General features: G+C 43.7%; 1 protein-coding gene and 1 pseudogene across 1 annotated transcript; one reads left to right on the top strand and one right to left on the bottom strand.

The window, feature by feature from the left end:
• Positions 1 to 283: 283 nt before the first annotated feature.
• LOC138804170 (coiled-coil domain-containing protein 127 pseudogene) lies at positions 284 to 985 on the bottom strand (annotated as a pseudogene).
• A 1,627-nt stretch (positions 986 to 2,612) lies between these two features.
• Pdcl3 (phosducin like 3) lies at positions 2,613 to 15,586 on the top strand. The gene is made up of 6 exons (XM_069988541.1): positions 2,613 to 2,698; positions 6,007 to 6,136; positions 9,918 to 10,008; positions 10,262 to 10,405; positions 12,170 to 12,378; positions 14,941 to 15,586. The coding sequence occupies exons 1-6, from the start codon at positions 2,693 to 2,695 to the stop codon at positions 15,081 to 15,083; spliced, it is 723 nt and encodes a 240-aa protein (XP_069844642.1). The 5' UTR covers positions 2,613 to 2,692; the 3' UTR covers positions 15,084 to 15,586.
• Positions 15,587 to 16,376: the final 790 nt, after the last annotated feature.

Below are 16,376 nucleotides of genomic sequence, written 5' to 3' on the forward strand. Positions count from 1 at the left end.
ATCAATATTGTATTTCATTTTTGAAAAAAAATTTTACCCAAGAGCTAAAATATGAGACAACATTGCTTTAATAAATATTAGCAGCTCGTTTTAAAGCAACTGAATCCTTCACTGCTGTGGAGCACCAGAGGAACCCCTGCCTGCCAAGGCCTCGCTGAGTGCCTGTTCAGAAACAGGAGTAGATTCCCTGGAGAGGGCTATGTATGATCACATAGGGGTGACAGAGAAAGACATCTGAGATCCAAAAATGCACAAAGCCATGACAAATGGCTGTCTATTCTTCTTACTTTTCTAGTATGACCTGCTCCACCTGCTTAAATTCTTTCAGCTTCACGACCAGTTCCCAGTACTTGAGATACAACCACATGAGCCTCCCATTTGGGCATTTGTTGGTGTCCCAGACATCCCCACAATGCTTATCACGCTTAAATATGTCAGTTAAGCCAGCTTCTATCTCTAGGTCAGTGGTCCGTGGAAGCATGCACCAATAAGTTATTTTCTAGTTGCAGCTGTACACTACGGGGGCAAGTTGGACTGCAGTAGATGTTCTGTCTTTCCACAAGAGCCTCTCCTATCTCCTTCAGCATGAGCTGGGCTTTCCTTTGCCAGTCCTGCCTCTCTTCCAGACAGCTCAGATATACACTTCTTGGAAGCTGCAACTGACTTTTTGCTTGCATTACTTGAGCCTGTTCCTGTTCTAGAAGCTTCCTTCCTTCCACCAACTTGTGCCCTGAGAGATAGGTTCCAAAGACAGCTGAGAACAACTCTTCAGTGTTTTGAGATGACAGCATGGTACCTGGCTTCAAGGTCCTGTTGGAAAGCAGCTGTTCTCTGATGTTCTCTTTTGTTGTTTCTTTCTGGAACTCCGAAATGCTAATTCCAGCATTGGTACCAATCAGGCATAATTCCACCTGCTTCCATCACCTCTGTCAACTCTGGAATTAGGCAGGAAGTTCCAATTTGGGGGATCATTTAAGTCATTCATGGAGAAATTAGCTCAGGGAGCCCTCGGCTGAGTCCGCCCAAGCCCTGGGCCAGCTCCCCCACAAATTGCTGCGGATGCTTCCAGGTGTGCCCAAGGCTGGCTTTGAACTGCAATCCTGAGCTTCTTTTTGCTCAAAGCTAGCACTCTACCATTTGAGGCTCAGCATTACTTCTGGCTTTTTCTGGTTATGTAGTACTGAGGAATTGAACCTGGGGCTTCATGAATGCTAGGCAAGCACTCCACCTCTGAGCTACAACCACTTTGCTGACAGACTTAACCCATAGCTCCACTTCTGGCTTTTTAGTGGTTAATTGGAGGTTGAAAGACTTTTCTCCATGGCCTGGCTGTGAACAGAGATCCTCAGAGCTCAACCTCCTGAGTAGCTAGGGATTACCTGCTTGAGCTCCCAGTGCCCAGCTGATTGTGCAATTTTTGAAGACTTTTAGGTGATTCCAATGTGTAATGAAGTTTGGGACAGGACAATTGTTAGTGTTGTTGTGTTGCTAGGAGGTAGTAAGTTAGCCCAGGTGTTTAGGTTGCTGTGAGAAAAACTGTTGCTTCAAAGTTCTTGCTTTGGACAGAAAGTGAAAGAGGAACTCCTTTGGGATAAGGAATGAGTTTTGTCTTAACTTTTTTTTTTTTTTCCAAGATGGAATTAAGATACACCTCAGAAGACACATCTCAGATTGTTCTCTAAATAGCTAGGTGTGTGGTTATGTTTTGAGATGACTTGTGTACTGCTAATCTTATTCCAAAGTCTTTTCACAGTCATCTTATATAAATAGATTTTACCCGATTCAAACTAGCCAATCTTGGACAGGGAACCTGAGCTCAACCAGTCAGAGCAGAGGTGCATTAATGATAAATAAGAAGCTGCCTGCTCTGTCTACCAGCTTGCCACGTTTTTGGCTGATGGTGTACCCTTTTGCAGAAGTAAAATTGGCCTTGCTGAAAGGATGCTTTATTCTCGTGTCTACTGTTGTGACTCCAGTGGTTCTTGGAGATTGTATTTATAACAATGCTTCCTTGAATACGGAGGGGGAAAACAGCTCTCAATTCAAATTCGTGATCGAACAGCACACCTGGAGCCTATCTACAGTGTACATGTACTGCATGTGCTGATTTTTCAGTGACCTATAACTAGGCACTTAGCAAACACCAATCAGTCGTGGAAGTAATTGACTTCCAATTTTTTTTTTTTTTTTTGGTGTAGTATGGAACCCATGGATTTCCGGATGCGAACTAAGCTTTCTACCATCGAACTATGCCCCAAAGCCCTTATCTAGTTTGATCACTGATGCATCCTCAGAGGCTCTGATACTGCCTGACACACAGTAGGTTCTTAGTGAATGTGTTACAAATAAGTTGCCCCGTCGGGAGCTCTAGGAGCTCCTACCTCGGTTTGCCACAGCGCAGCAGATTACTGAAATCCACTTTCATTGGAATTGCCTGGCGGGCGTGGCCTCTCTGGGTTTGGGTCTGTGCTGGGAAACAGCCCGGGCAAGCTCCACCCACAATTCCTCCCGAAGACCAGCCCTAATAAGGTCAGGCTCAGCGGATGCTCGTGCGCATGCGCATCTCATGAGAGCCAGCGACGACTCCGCCCAGCTCGCTGATGGGGGCGTGGCGAAGGCCGGGCTGAGGGAAGGGGCGGGGCGGAGGCCCGGCTGAGGGAAGGGGCGGCCGACCTGAGAGGCTGGAGGCAAGATGCAGGTGAGCTCGGCCGGGAGGGGGTGAGCCTGGGAGCTGGGGCGGGGGGGGGGGGGGGGTCTGTCTCGGAGGGATCGCGTGGCGGGCACTAAGGCCGATGGGAAGCGAGCGGAGCGGCGCTGCTAGACCCGGGAGGCCGCGTGCGTCCGGGCCCCCGCGCGCAGGCGCAGTGCGGAGGAGCGGGCTGCCCCGGGACCTGCGAAGGAGTGGCCCGCGCAGGTGGCACCACTGACTTCCTGTGTGTGTGGACCCAGACCTAGGCGGAAGCGGGGCTGGGAGCGGTGAGGCGCCCGCCCGGGGCTTTTCACCCCGCGAGCCGGGGAGAAGCGCCGTGGACGTGGCGCTGCTCCCGCTGTGTTAGGCCTTGGTTAACTCTCTTCACCCCCAACACTGGAGCTGAGATGGGGGTGCCTCTTTATCTGCTCCCCTGTCATCCAGAACTGGGCTCCAGGGGTCATGGGGCCTGAACTCTGGGCCTGGGCGCTGTCCCTCAGCTCTTCTGCTCAAGGCTAGCGCTCTACCACTTGAGCTACAGCGCCACTTCCGGTTTTCTAGTGGTTTATTGGAGATCAGAGTTTCATGGACTTTCCTGCCCGGGCTGGCTTTGAACCCTGATCCTCAGATCTCAGCCTCTCGAGTAGCTAGGATGACAGGCGTGAGCCACCGGCGCCTGGCTAGTATGCCTCCTGCCCAAGGACAGTCACATCCTCCCAGACTTTACGGCGGCCTGATACTAGGAATGGTTTCTGCGTAGTGGCAGATGGGAAATGTAGATGGCATCTCTGTGGTGGTGGAGAGGAGCACTGGGGGTTTGAGGAAGGACGCTACAAATACAGTGTTTGTCTTTAAAAGAACATGACAAGAAGCTTCGGGACAGCCTGCGTCTCCTTATTTTTCCAGTTCCTGACTTGGGGTAGTATGGTGGAACAGGCCTGTAATCCCAGCTCCTCAGAAGCCTGAGATCTGAGGACTGTGGTCAGCCCAAGAAGCAAAGTCTGTGTGACTTCTAACACCAAATAATGGCCAAAAAGCCAGATGTGGGGCTGTAGCTCAAATGGTAGAGGGCTGGCCTTGAGCAAAAAAACTCAAGGATGGTGCCCAGGTTCTCCGTTTCAAGACCCAGGAAACACACACACATGCAACTTCTTCAGAGGCCTCTGACCTGTTGATTTTATTTTTTTTTCCTGATAAATCTCAGCAAGATGGAGGCACACAAGATGGAGGCTGAGGCTTGGTTGTCCTACTGCTCTTACCCCAGTACTCCATATTCCAAACCAAGTTTGAGCTCTGTTAGCAGTGTTCCTACCAAACCACACAAGCTCAACTTGGGCCACCGAGTTCATAGCCAAGAGCCCACTTTGACATATGTCATTCTGGTGTTAACAGTTTGGCTGTTAAGCATGGCAGTATCTGTGTGTGTGTGCGTGCGTGCATGCGCGCGCACACTTAACATACCAGTCCTGAGACTTGAACTCAGGGCCTAGGTGCTGTGCCCTGAAATTTTTTGCTCAAGGCTAGTGCTCTACCATTTGAGCCATCCTGCTCCACTTCCATATTTTTTTGGAGATTAATTGAAGAGTGAAGGATCTGCCTCTCCCTTCTAGGCCCAATCTTTTTATGTACCTAAAGATGGCATATGAAGGATTGAGTCCTGCCTTATTTCCCAGGGTCAAACAAAGCACCAGGTGTGTACTCAACATGCTCAGCAGGCAGGTCAATTCCACCCTGGCCTCCTGTAGACAAAAACCCCCCACACCCAGCATTCCACTGTGAGCTTGGCCAGGACATAGTCCTTGATCCCAAGGAGACCATATCATATTTTTTATTCTGAAGCCCTATCTAAGCCCACCCCAAAATCCAGTCCCTTGCACAACCTCTAAACCCTCAGGAACATATATGCCCCTTCTTGTTCCTCAATAAACAGTCCTTACCTGTTGATGATCGAGTCAGGCCTATTCCTATTCTGTTCTCCATTTTCCCAACAGAGAGGAGAGTCCAAGAACTTTTCTTGCTGGGCTGGCTCTGAATGGTGATCCTCAGATCTCAGCCTTCTAATTACCCAGGGTTATAGGTGTGAGCCACCAGTGCCTGAGAGCATGGCATTAACTTTATGACCACAGTGCCTCACATATGCTTGGGAGGGTTGAATAGACCTAAGTCAAGGGCTTTAAAGACTACTTATTGCTTAGTGTTCTGTTAATAAATGTTATTAGTGCTTAATAAACGTGGGCTGTTAGGAGAGACTCCAAGGGCATCAGCTGTACTAACTTTGGCCTTTAGAGAATGCTGTCAGGCTAATTTGTCTTTCTCCAAGTCTACTACATTATACCTTTGAGATGCTCAGAATGTCATCTTCTTTTAAAGGTGCTTTGTAACTACAAGACCAATAGCCTATTTGACATCATGTTTGTCACGACCTGTTTTGCTGTAGTTTGATGTGCTTGTTCACTGCTTGTCTCTTCCTTTGTAGTAATATAGGTGACTCTTGGATTGCCAAACTTTACTATGGCTTTCTGTATAGTATCTGTTACATGAATCACTACAAGTCATTAATAAAAATACTGAATGAAAACATGTCAGAGACTTGATTTCAATGTTGATTCTGATTTACATATTATGCTAGTGTACATGTGTGTGTGTGTGTGTTTGTGTGTGTGTGTGCGTTCACGTGCACACGCACGCACTCAAGCACGCTTGCGCCAGTCCTGGGCTTGAACTCAGGACTTGGTTGCTATCCCTGACCTTTTGTGCTCAAGGGTAGCACTCAACCACTTGAGCCACAGCTCCATTTCTGGCTTTTTGGTGGTTAATTGAAGATAAGAGTCCCAGACTTTCCTGTCCAGGCTGACTGCAAACCTTGGTCCTTAGATCTCAGCTTCCTGAGTAGCTAGGATTATAAGTGTGAGCCAGTGGCTCTCAGCTATATTCTAATAGTTTTTTTCTTTTTGTCAGTTTGGGTCTTGCACTCAGGGTCTGGGTGCTGTCCATGAGCTCTTTTGCTTATGGCTAGTGCTCAACTACTTTGAACCACAGCTCAAAGTTTGAGTAGTTAATTGGAGATTAGAGTTTCAGAGGACTTTTCTGCCCAGGCTGATGCCTAGCTATATCCTATTTTTTTTACCCTAAAACTAGCTCTTCCATGAGGGAAGAGCAGAACAGGAATTGTGGTTCTTTTTGACACTTTCTCAGAAATAATTCTTAGAAGATTTTGGCTTAAATTCCTCCTTTCCCATAGCTTTACCCACTTGGTCCCTTGTTACAAATGTCACCATTCACACTTGGCACTCATGGTATTCTTGGCCCTGTTCTAGGACCCCAATGCAGACACTGAGTGGAATGACATCTTACGCAAAAAGGGCATCCTGCCCGCGAAGGAAAGTCTGAAAGAGTTGGAAAAGGAGGCAGAAGAGGAGGAACAGCGAATCCTCCAGCAGTCAGTAGGTGAGTGTTCCCTCCTACTGCTGTAATAAGAGGATCTTCTGACATTGTCACTGTGGGACTTTAGGCCAATCACAGCATCTCTTAAAAACATCACCATTAGGGGAACATCACAGATGTCCATCAATCCTTATGTTGATCACAAGTGATACTTTTTTTTTTTTTGGTCGGTCATGGGGCTTGAACTCTGTGCCTGAGCACTGTTCCTGAGCTCTTCAGCTCAAGGATAGCTCTCTACCACTTGAGTCACAGTGCCACTTCTGGTTTTCTGGTAGTTAATTGGAGATAAGAATCTGTCTCATGGACTTTCCTGCCCGAGCTGGCTTTGAACCATGATCCTCAGATCTCAGTCTCCTGAGTAGCTAGGATTACAGGTGTGAGCCACTGGTACCCAGCACAAGTGGTACTCTTATGAGTATATAACCTCACTTTTGATAATGCCATGGAAACTTTTTCAGTTTTTACTGTTTATATTTTCCCATGGTTATAATTAATCTTTGTGGTTTGGCTAATGTGTGAAAGCGTCCGTTACTAACACATAGTACTTTTCTCAAAGATGGCCTCACTACTTCCCTTAGAATGTATGTTCAGATATTCCCAGTTGCTCCAGAGTCCAAATCTCTGAGGCAAGAATCTACACAGTCTTTATTTACTTTTGCAGTGGTGGAGATGGAATCCAGAGCCTTGCATACGCTAGCTAGGCATATGTTCTACCACTGATATATATACTCAGCTCTCAATCTACAATTTATTTTATTTTTTGTCAGTCATGGAGTTTGAACGAGTTACTGTCCCTGAGCTTTTTTGCTTGAGGCTAGTGCTCTACCACTTTGAGCCATATCTCCACTTAAGTTTTCTGGTGGTTAATTGGGGGTAACATTCCAAGGACTTTCCTGCCCATGCTGGTGTTTGAACTGTGATACTCAGATGTCAGCTAAGATTACAGACTTGAGCCACCAGTGCCTAGTTCTGAATCTACATTTTAAATAAGAGCTTTAAAGGGTTTCAAGTATATGCCACCATTTGAGAACTATTGGTCACAGGAATTTGAACTCTTGTTTTCTACTTTTACGTGTGGGAGCTGATTTAGAGAATTATTAGGTAATATTTAACCAGAGAAGTTTTATTGAATGATGACTGTGTGTCAGGTGCAATGAAGATTTAGTGATGTACTGACTAGACAAAATTCTCAGCCTTCCTGGAACTTCAGTTCCTGTAGTGGAAGCTGACAGTTAACTGTAAGGGAAATAAGAATGGGAAAGGGGGAGAAAGGTTGGAAGGGGGGTAGCTATAATTCTAGAGAGGGCCTCACCAAATGACACTTGGTGGATGAGAGGAGGTGTGGTGAGGTATTTCAGCAAGGGAGAAGATGGCCTGAGATGTTAAGAGGATCTGAGGAGGCCAGTAGAGCTGGGGAGACTGGGAGAAACAATTAACAGAGGCTGCAAAGGGCCCAACCTGCATGTCTTAGTAAGGGCTATGGCTTTCAGGAAGTCACTCAAGTTTTGGAGCCTCCATTCAGGACATCACATTCTCATTTGACTTTTTTGCATGCAACTGGTGTTTTTCTGCTTGAGTCATGCTTTCAGTTCCAGCTTTTCCCCCTCCTCCCCCTTGCTTTTGTTGGTTGATTGTAGAGCTCTTAACTCGGGGCCTGGGAGCTATCCCTGAGCTCTTTTGCTCAAGGCTAGCATTCTACCACTTTGAGCCACAGTGCCACTTCTGGTTTTCTGGTGATTAATTGGACATAAGAGTCTCAGACTTTCCCACCCAGGTTGCTTTGAACCGCAGTCTTCAGATCTCAGCCTTCTGAGTAGCTAGGATTACAAATGTGAACCACCAGCCCCCAGAGCACCTAGAGTCTCTCAGATTTGTCTGCTTGGGTTGCCTCTGAACCTCCATCTTCAGATTATAGTCTCTTGAGTAGCTAGAATTATAGGTGTGAGCTATCTATGTCTGGCTTGTCCTCATTTTGATACCACTATTCTACTGCTGCCTTACTGAGCTAGAATTTTGTGAGACGGGCAAGACAGAAAGCAAGGAGACCTGTCTGAAAACTCAGGCCAGACTGAGAGATACCGTTGTCTTCAGCTGGGGAGGTGATGATGGAAGTGAGAACTGATCAGAGCTAGATGTATTTTGAAATTAGGGACAACAGGGTTTGTTGATGGACCTCCCTGTAATGCTGTAGGATAAAGATGATTCCTGCTGGGCTTGGGCAGCCTGAGGATGGAGCTGTCACCAAATGTTGTGGGCCATGTTAACTGTGGTCTTGTTAGACAAATAGAAACAGTAAGTAGGAAGTTGGGTTTGTTTTTCTCCAGTTAGAGAAGTCTGGGCTGAAGGCAAAGCTTAGGACATTGTCAGCATGTCCATAGTATTTAAAGTTAGCTCATTGGTGCAACACCTAGAGAGTAAGTATGGATAAAGAAGAAAAGAAGTCAACTGTGCCCTGGGGAATTTTAATCCATAAATGAGTCAACTGATTTAAGCCACTGACAGAATGGCCTAGGATCAGATGCTGCTCATTATCAAGAAACGTTGGTCACTTGCCAGGATGCTGGTGGCTCTTGCCTGTAATACTAGCTATTCAGGAGGCTGTAACTCAGGCAGAAAAGTTCATGAGACTCTTGGTTCAGGTGATAGAGCACATGAGACCCTTATCTCCAACTAACCAGCAGAAAGCTAGAAATGGAGCTATGGGTCAGGTGGTAGAGCACTAGCCTTGAGTGAAGAAGTCAAGTGATAATATGAAGCCCTGAGTTCAAGTCCCACCGCCCTAATACAAGCATGAACTCATATACACAAAGACATACAATGTAGGTCCCTTGAGTTTGGTGAACTTGCTTAGAGGAGACAGAGTATAGCCTAAAATGTCCGTAAATAAGAAAGGGTATTTATGGCAATAAAATGAGATAACATTTCATAGCAATTGGGTAGAAGAAAAGATAGAGCTGCCTGCTGTTCATAAGAAAAAACTAAGTATACCTTTAACTCTAGGAAAGCTGTACTTTGGGAAGACCCTAGTATTCTCCTCTGTTTCTTGAATCATATGAGAACTGCTGGTATGCCCAGCCAAGACCAGATCCAAGTCTTTTTTTTTTTATTGTAAAAATACTGTACAGAGGGGTTACAGTTACATGAGCAAGGTAATGACATGTGAAAAACTTACCATTTATACTCCTATTATTGTATGGAGATCAGATGTGTCACATGGTAAAACCATCTTAATGTAGGTCTTTTTAAAAATACTTCCAACTTTTTGTGTGTATTACAACTGGGACTTGACTTTGGAGCCTTGAGTTTTTGCTCAGCTTTTTCTACTTATTGCTAATACTCAATCATGCCTCCATTTCCAGCTTTCTGCTGGTTAATTGGAAATAGAAGAGTCTCTCAGACTTTTCTGCCCGAGCTGGCTTTGAACCATCATCCCAAGATCTCTGCTTCCTGATTAGCTAGGATTATAGGCATGAGCCAGTAGTACTGGCCCAACTTCTTATATACTAGTGAAATATCGTTTTGTTTTTTTTTTTTTTTGGTCGGTGGTGGGGCTTGAACTCTGGGCTTGGGCGCTGTCCCTCAGCTCTTCAGCTCAAGGCGAGCGCTCTACCACTTGAGCTACAGCGCCACTTCACTAGTGAAATATCTTAAGCAAGCTTTGTCTTGGTGGGATGCTGGTCTTATGATGTGTGCACATACATCTTTAGCAGAAAAGTGAAAACCCCCAAATGCTTATTTGTTCCTCTTTTTGATGTTTTACCTTTGCCAACATCACACAATGCAGTGAAAACATATGAAGATATGACTTTGGAAGAATTGGAAGAGAATGAAGATGAATTTAATGAGGAGGATGAACGGGCTATTGAGCTGTACAAGTGAGTCCCACAAAGAAGCAATGATTGCTATTCTGGATGGTGATAAATTGTGTGTCCTTTGAGAAAGTTAATTTGAGATTTAATTTGGAAAGGATTCCCATTCAAAAATAATATTTTATATTTCAGTGAACTGCCCTCTTGTAAGTAGATTAGCCTGAATTATTGCAAGGGTTGCCTTCTGACAGCTGATGCACATACATGTGTGTGCATACTGCATGTGTGTTAACACGTTTCTTTCCTCCTGTTGGTGCAGGCAGCGAAGACTGGCTGAGTGGAAAGCAACTCAACTGAAGAATAAGTTTGGAGAAGTTTTGGAGATTTCAGGAAAGGATTATGTTCAAGAAGTTACCAAAGCTGGTGAAGGCTTGTGGGTAGTATTGCACCTTTACAAACAAGGGTGAGCTGATCTTCCATGTTGTCTATAAGATGTTGATCAGCATTTGTCTGAACCTGCATTAGGCTTAGGGTTTGTTTTTTTTTGGTCAGTCATGGGGCTTGAACTTTGGGCCTGGGCACCATCCCTCAGCTCTTCAGCCCAAGGCTAGCGCTCTACCACACTTGAGCCGTAGTGCCACTTCTGGCTTTTTCTATTTATATGGTGCTGAGGAATCGAACCCAGGACCTCATGCATGCAAGGCAAGCACTCTACCACTGAGCCCCCTTTTCTTTCTTTCTTTTTTGTTGGTTGTGGAGCTTGAGCTCTGGGCCTGGGTGCTTTCCCTAAGTTCTTCAGCTCAAGGCAAATACTCTACCACTTGAGCCACAGTGCCACTTCTGGTTTTCTGGTGGTTAATTGGAGAGAAGAGTCTCATGGACTTTCCTGCCCGGACTGGCTTTGAACCACAATCCTCAGATCTCAGCCTCCTGAGGAGCTAGGATTACAGGTGTGAGCCACTGGTGCCCGGCAGACTTTGGGTTTTGATTTGTGAGTATGTTCTTAAACTCAGGGCCTCATGCTCTCACTCAGCTTGTTTGCCTATATTATTTTACCTATATTATTTTATATGATCAGAGGCACATAGGCATTGGGTCTTTGTGTTCTTCCCCTAAGGGTTTACTTCTTTAGCCTGACTGTGTGTGAATGCATGGAGTTCTGTGTAAGTTACCATGTCCCAGTGTATTTTAGGTCTACTGTCCACATACTGTTTTTTTTTGTTGTTATTTGTAACTAATGTTCTTTATTGCTGATCTTTCCAGATCATAATTCCTAATTTTCACTTTAAGACTTTGAGGTTAATATTTTTGGGTAATTTAAGTGCCCTTGTTAAAGCATAAAATGATCACTTCTATTGTGAGAGAATTCCTGAGTTACCTAACTGTCTAGAGGGTTTTCAAGAGTATCACTATCACTCTTGTAGGTGGCCGGAGTGACTTTGACCCTGACTGACTGGAGTTACTGGCCTTCAGGGTTCTAGTGTCTTCTCTGCCTAATCTTGCTCTAGTCTGTGTGACTAGGAGTTTCTTTAAAGGATGAATGCTTCCTGTCCTAGTGACATTGAGAATTGAATGGACAGAGCAATTATCTTTTATATTGAAGCCATTAAGAATTCATGCTGGTTTTAATTAGTTTGATTCGCTCTTTTTTTTTTTTTTTTGGACAGTACTAGGGTATGAACTCAGAGTCTTGTGCTCTTCTTCTTGAGCCACATCTCAGTCCTTTTTTCTTTTTTAATTTTTCAGAATAAGTTCTGCTTTATGTCTGGACTAGTCTGGACCTCAGCCCTTCTATTTATACCTCCCACATTGCTTGGATGAGAGGCATACATGCTCTACCAAGACATTTATTGAAATGGAATCTCTTGAGCCTCCACTCCCTACCCCTTGGGGCTTGTCTCCAACTGTGATTCTCTTGAACTTAGCTTCCAGACAGAGCAGCTAGGATTACAGGCATGAGCCTGTCTTGCTGGTTTTTTTTTTTAATTTAATTTTATTGTTAAAGTGATGTATAGAGGGGTTACAGTTACATATGTAAGGTGGTGAGTACATTTCTTGTTGAACATGTAATTGTTTTTTGAGAGTTGTTTGTTCAGTCTACATTTGTCTTGCTAGTAATAAACCCATTGTGAAGCTATCTTGGAGGCATGTTTGGATGGGAGGGAACTGTGCTTTATTCGGTATGCACTGATCAGAGTTGCTTCTGTTTTCTATTTCTGTGCTCTAGGATTCCCCTGTGTGCCCTTATAAATCAACACTTCAATGAGCTTGCCAGGAAGTTCCCTGATGTCAAGTTTATCAAGGCCATTTCAACAACCTGCATACCAAATTACCCTGACAGGAATTTGCCCACTATATTTGTATACCTTGGAGGTGATATCAAGGCACAGTTCATTGGTCCCCTGGTGTTCGGTGGAATGAATCTGACAAGAGATGGTAAGAAGACTCTGCAGTGAGTAAGGATGTGTGGACGGTGGGGAGTATTTTTAGTCACTCACAATTAACTCCAGATATAATTTTTTTCTTCAGTTGAATGCCCTGTTTTAAGTTGAAGTTCAATATGAGATCCTTAATTTTTTTATCTAATTCATACAAAATATTAGTTATTAGTTTTACTATTGTTTGTATTTCTCTAATATTTTCTTTCTCTAGTATTTTCTCAGTTGAATTTCTAGTAGCTGTCCTGGTCCTGAGGTGTGAACTCAGCCTGGGCATTCTTTGTTAGCATTTTTGCTCAAGACTGTACTCTGCCACTAAGCCATAGCTCTACTTCGGTTAATTGGAAACAAGAGTCTCACAGACTTTCCTGCTTGGGGCTGTCTTTGAACCACGATCTCCAGATCTCAGGCTTCTAAATAGCTAAGATTATAGGTGTGAGCCACTGGCACTGAGCCTCTACTAATTACACATCCCTTTATTCTTGCCTTTTAACTCTGAAAGGACTGGGTTGTCCATTACACACAGAGATGTCTACATATAAAAGAACCTAAGCCAGAGGCATCCCAGCCAAGGAAAGTTTATCTCTTTACTGAGCTAATATATCCAATTGTGCTTTACTGGCCTTTAAATATATATCTTGAAACACAACTTTACCACTATGATACTCACCTGGGAATAGTCAATGTATGGGAGATACATCAGGCAGTTAAACAAACACTATTTCCTTGTCCAAGACATACAAATTAATAGTATCTGATTTTGATCTCCTTTGTAAGGAAAGAGAGTCCATTTTCTGTTGATGTAACAAAAGGAAAAGTGATTTGCTTTTGGCTGATGATTCTGGAGGCTGGAGAGTCTAGGTACATAGCACTAGTATCTATGGGGCTACGAGGGCTTCATACTAAATCCGTCGGTGTGAGTATGTGGGAGTGGAAGTGGAAAGGGAATCAGGTGTGTGGATGGAGAAGAGCGGCATGGGAGAGGTGCCAGGCTTACTCTTAACAATCTGCTGCCTGCAAAGCCATCTAGTCTGATGAGAAGGAAGGGCGCCAGTCTCTCTCAAAGGCCTAACACCTCTCAAAGGCCCTGACTCCCAACACTGGTGCATTGGAAACCAAAACTCATATGTTTGGTCATAGACTAAGCACAGGTAAGCCAAAGCAGTGTGCTGTTGTAGCTAGACTTTACTTACAGAAAAAGACCTACAGATATTACCAAGGAATAACAACATTAATATACAGTAATTGTGCATATTGTAAAGATGAATACCAGTCACATACTTAATACCATAGGTGTGCATGTGTCAATTCATAAATATATTCTTGAGTTAAAATCAAAATTTTTTAAAAGAAATGTGTACTTAGAGTGGAAAATCATTTACATGAATCCCGTAACCCAACTAATGAGGTATGATTGACCACAACAAAAGATGCCTATGTTGAAGGTATAGAACTGATTGTTTGATAGGGAATGCAGTACAAAATGATTGCCACATCAAGCTAATTAATAATCACCATTGCCTTACACTTACCTTTCTTTTCTTTTTTATTATGGTGAAAATACTGAATATCTACTCAACAAGCAAGTGTATTTCAAGTTTATAGTGTGTTATTATTAACAATGGTCACCATGGTGTACATTAGACTTGGGAGGTTATTTGTCTTACATCTGAAAAGTGTGTACCATTGGACCACGATCCCCATTTACCCCTGGACACCAGTAACCACTGTTTTACTCTCTGATTCATGAGTACTTTAATAGGACTTCCAGTGCAATTGGTTGCTGAATGTAGTGAAAGTCCTAAGCAGATCATCCCTGCATTGGCCTGCCTTGTAAGCAGGCTGTTGATTGGCTTCAATGTCTCAGGCAGCCCTGGGTTCTACCTGAGTTCTTTGACGAAATTTGCATCATTTGGTTTTGCTTCACCAGGTCTTACTACACTGGTGTGGAATTTCACTGGTTGAAAGAGAGTGAAATACAAGAGGTTACTGATTCGTTACTTTCTAATGCTTTTATTTTTTATTTTTATCATTTCTAGGGTATCATCATACAAGTATTCCTTGACCAAATAGGCGAGCTATTAGACATGAAGCTGGAAAATTTCCTGTTGTTAACTAAAATTGGATTTAATGATGAGATTGCCAGCAGATCTGTGGAGTTTTTTTTTACCCCTCCAACTAGAAACCTGCCTCTTTCTTTACTGGGAAATTACCTAAGCTGAGAAACGATAGTAGCTAGAGGACAGATTTATTTTTTGTGTTTACTGTCATTTTTTTGTACAAGTTCAAGTCTACTTGTCTCCTTTGATCTTATCATTTGAAAAAAGTGTTTGATAAAAGTATCTGATATTTTCCTTCATAGATATCTAAACTTTTTTCCCATCTCTTTGGGCACCTTAAAATTGTAGCACTAATATTGCCACCAAATTTGGGAGCTTATGTTTTGTACCCAGAACAAAAAGCTGACTCAGTCATGGGCATAATGGTGAGAGACCCCAAGCAGTGCCTTTGGTGTCTTTGGTATCTTTGGTGATTGGTTTCTCTGTCTTTTATCATGCAGAGCTGGAGTGGAAACTATCTGAGTCTGGAGCGATCAAGACAGACCTAGAGGAGAACCCCAAGAAACCCATTGAAGACAAGTTGCTATCCTTAGTGCGGGGCTCTGTCCCCATGAGGAGCAGCAGCAGCTCCGACAGTGACTAAACCAAGGCTTCAGCAGCCATAACTTTTGAACTTTTTTGATGTGACATATAATCTGGATGTATCTTCAGAAGAAAAAAGCAAGAACACATCTTTTTTTGATTTTTTAGCCTCTTCACAATTATACTTTAAATGTTATATATTTCAGAAATTAATGCTGGGAATTATATTAAATTTCTGGAAACTTTTTTTAAAATTAATAACATTAAAAGCTAAACCAGTTGTTCAAATAAAAAAATACATAGGAGGCTGGACATTGCCTCCTGTTACAGGCTTATGCCTGTAATCCTAGCGATTCAGGAGGCTGAGATCTGAGGATCACGGGGCAGAGCCAACCCTGGCTCTTATCTCCAGTTAATCACCAGAAAATCGGAAGTGGCACTGTGACTCAAGTGGTAGAGCACTAGCCTTGAGTTGAAGAGCTCAGGGACAGTGCCCAGGCCCAGAGTTCAAGCCCTGTGACCCATCCCCTCCAAAAAAAAAAAAAAAATTTTTTTTGGCTTTAATTCATCTGTCAGAAGTGTCTTATTTTTTTTAAGTTTGAGCTAGTGCTGCTGATGAAAACATGTTTTCTGTAACTGTGTACTTTGAAGGGTGTTCATGAAAACTTTAATTGCAAGGTAGAAGCAGCTTGGTGACTTGTGTGTTTGTCACATAACTGGTTGTGTGTGGTTTAGGAGAACTGCCTTCTTAGAGTTTCCTTGGTAGCTGACCTTACAATGGATGTATGTGGTACAAGGGGGAGAAGAGACAAAGAGGGTGGTTTGATTTGGTATTTGCCCAAGAACTGGAATTCACTCACAAAAAGAAGTGTGCTTGAACATGGGCAGTCTCCATAGTGATGGAGATCTTCAAGCTGGATTCATTTAGGAGCTCAAGCAGCATCTGATTCTAGAATTCACTGTGCCCCATTGATCTAGATTTGAACTGCCCCATCATTTTGCCTCTATTCCAGGAAAAGCTCTTATCAGTGGATTATGGAAGCTTGTGTGGAAGAAGAGTTCAGATGCCTAGGGCATTGGCTGATGAGCCCTATCTGTCTGCATCACTGGACCTAGGCAGAGGTTCAGCTATCTGACTGAACTTGATTTAGAGTAAGAGAGCAGCATCTTTATCCTAAACCTGGACTTGTGATTTGGAACCTGAGCTGCTAGCATCCTCAGCTATTTTCTAGGAGGCATCCCTGTAGTATTTACCATTTCCCCCCTCTTTAGAGCATCAGCAAGATGACTCATGTCATGAAACTTGGTTCTTTAGCACTGAGGTCATAACTCCACAGCAGGTAGACATGGGGCG

This window comes from Dipodomys merriami, unplaced genomic scaffold (assembly GCF_024711535.1).
Source record: "Dipodomys merriami isolate MVZ:Mamm:240054 unplaced genomic scaffold, mDipMer1.0.p SCAF_36, whole genome shotgun sequence".
Taxonomy (NCBI): domain Eukaryota; kingdom Metazoa; phylum Chordata; class Mammalia; order Rodentia; family Heteromyidae; genus Dipodomys; species Dipodomys merriami.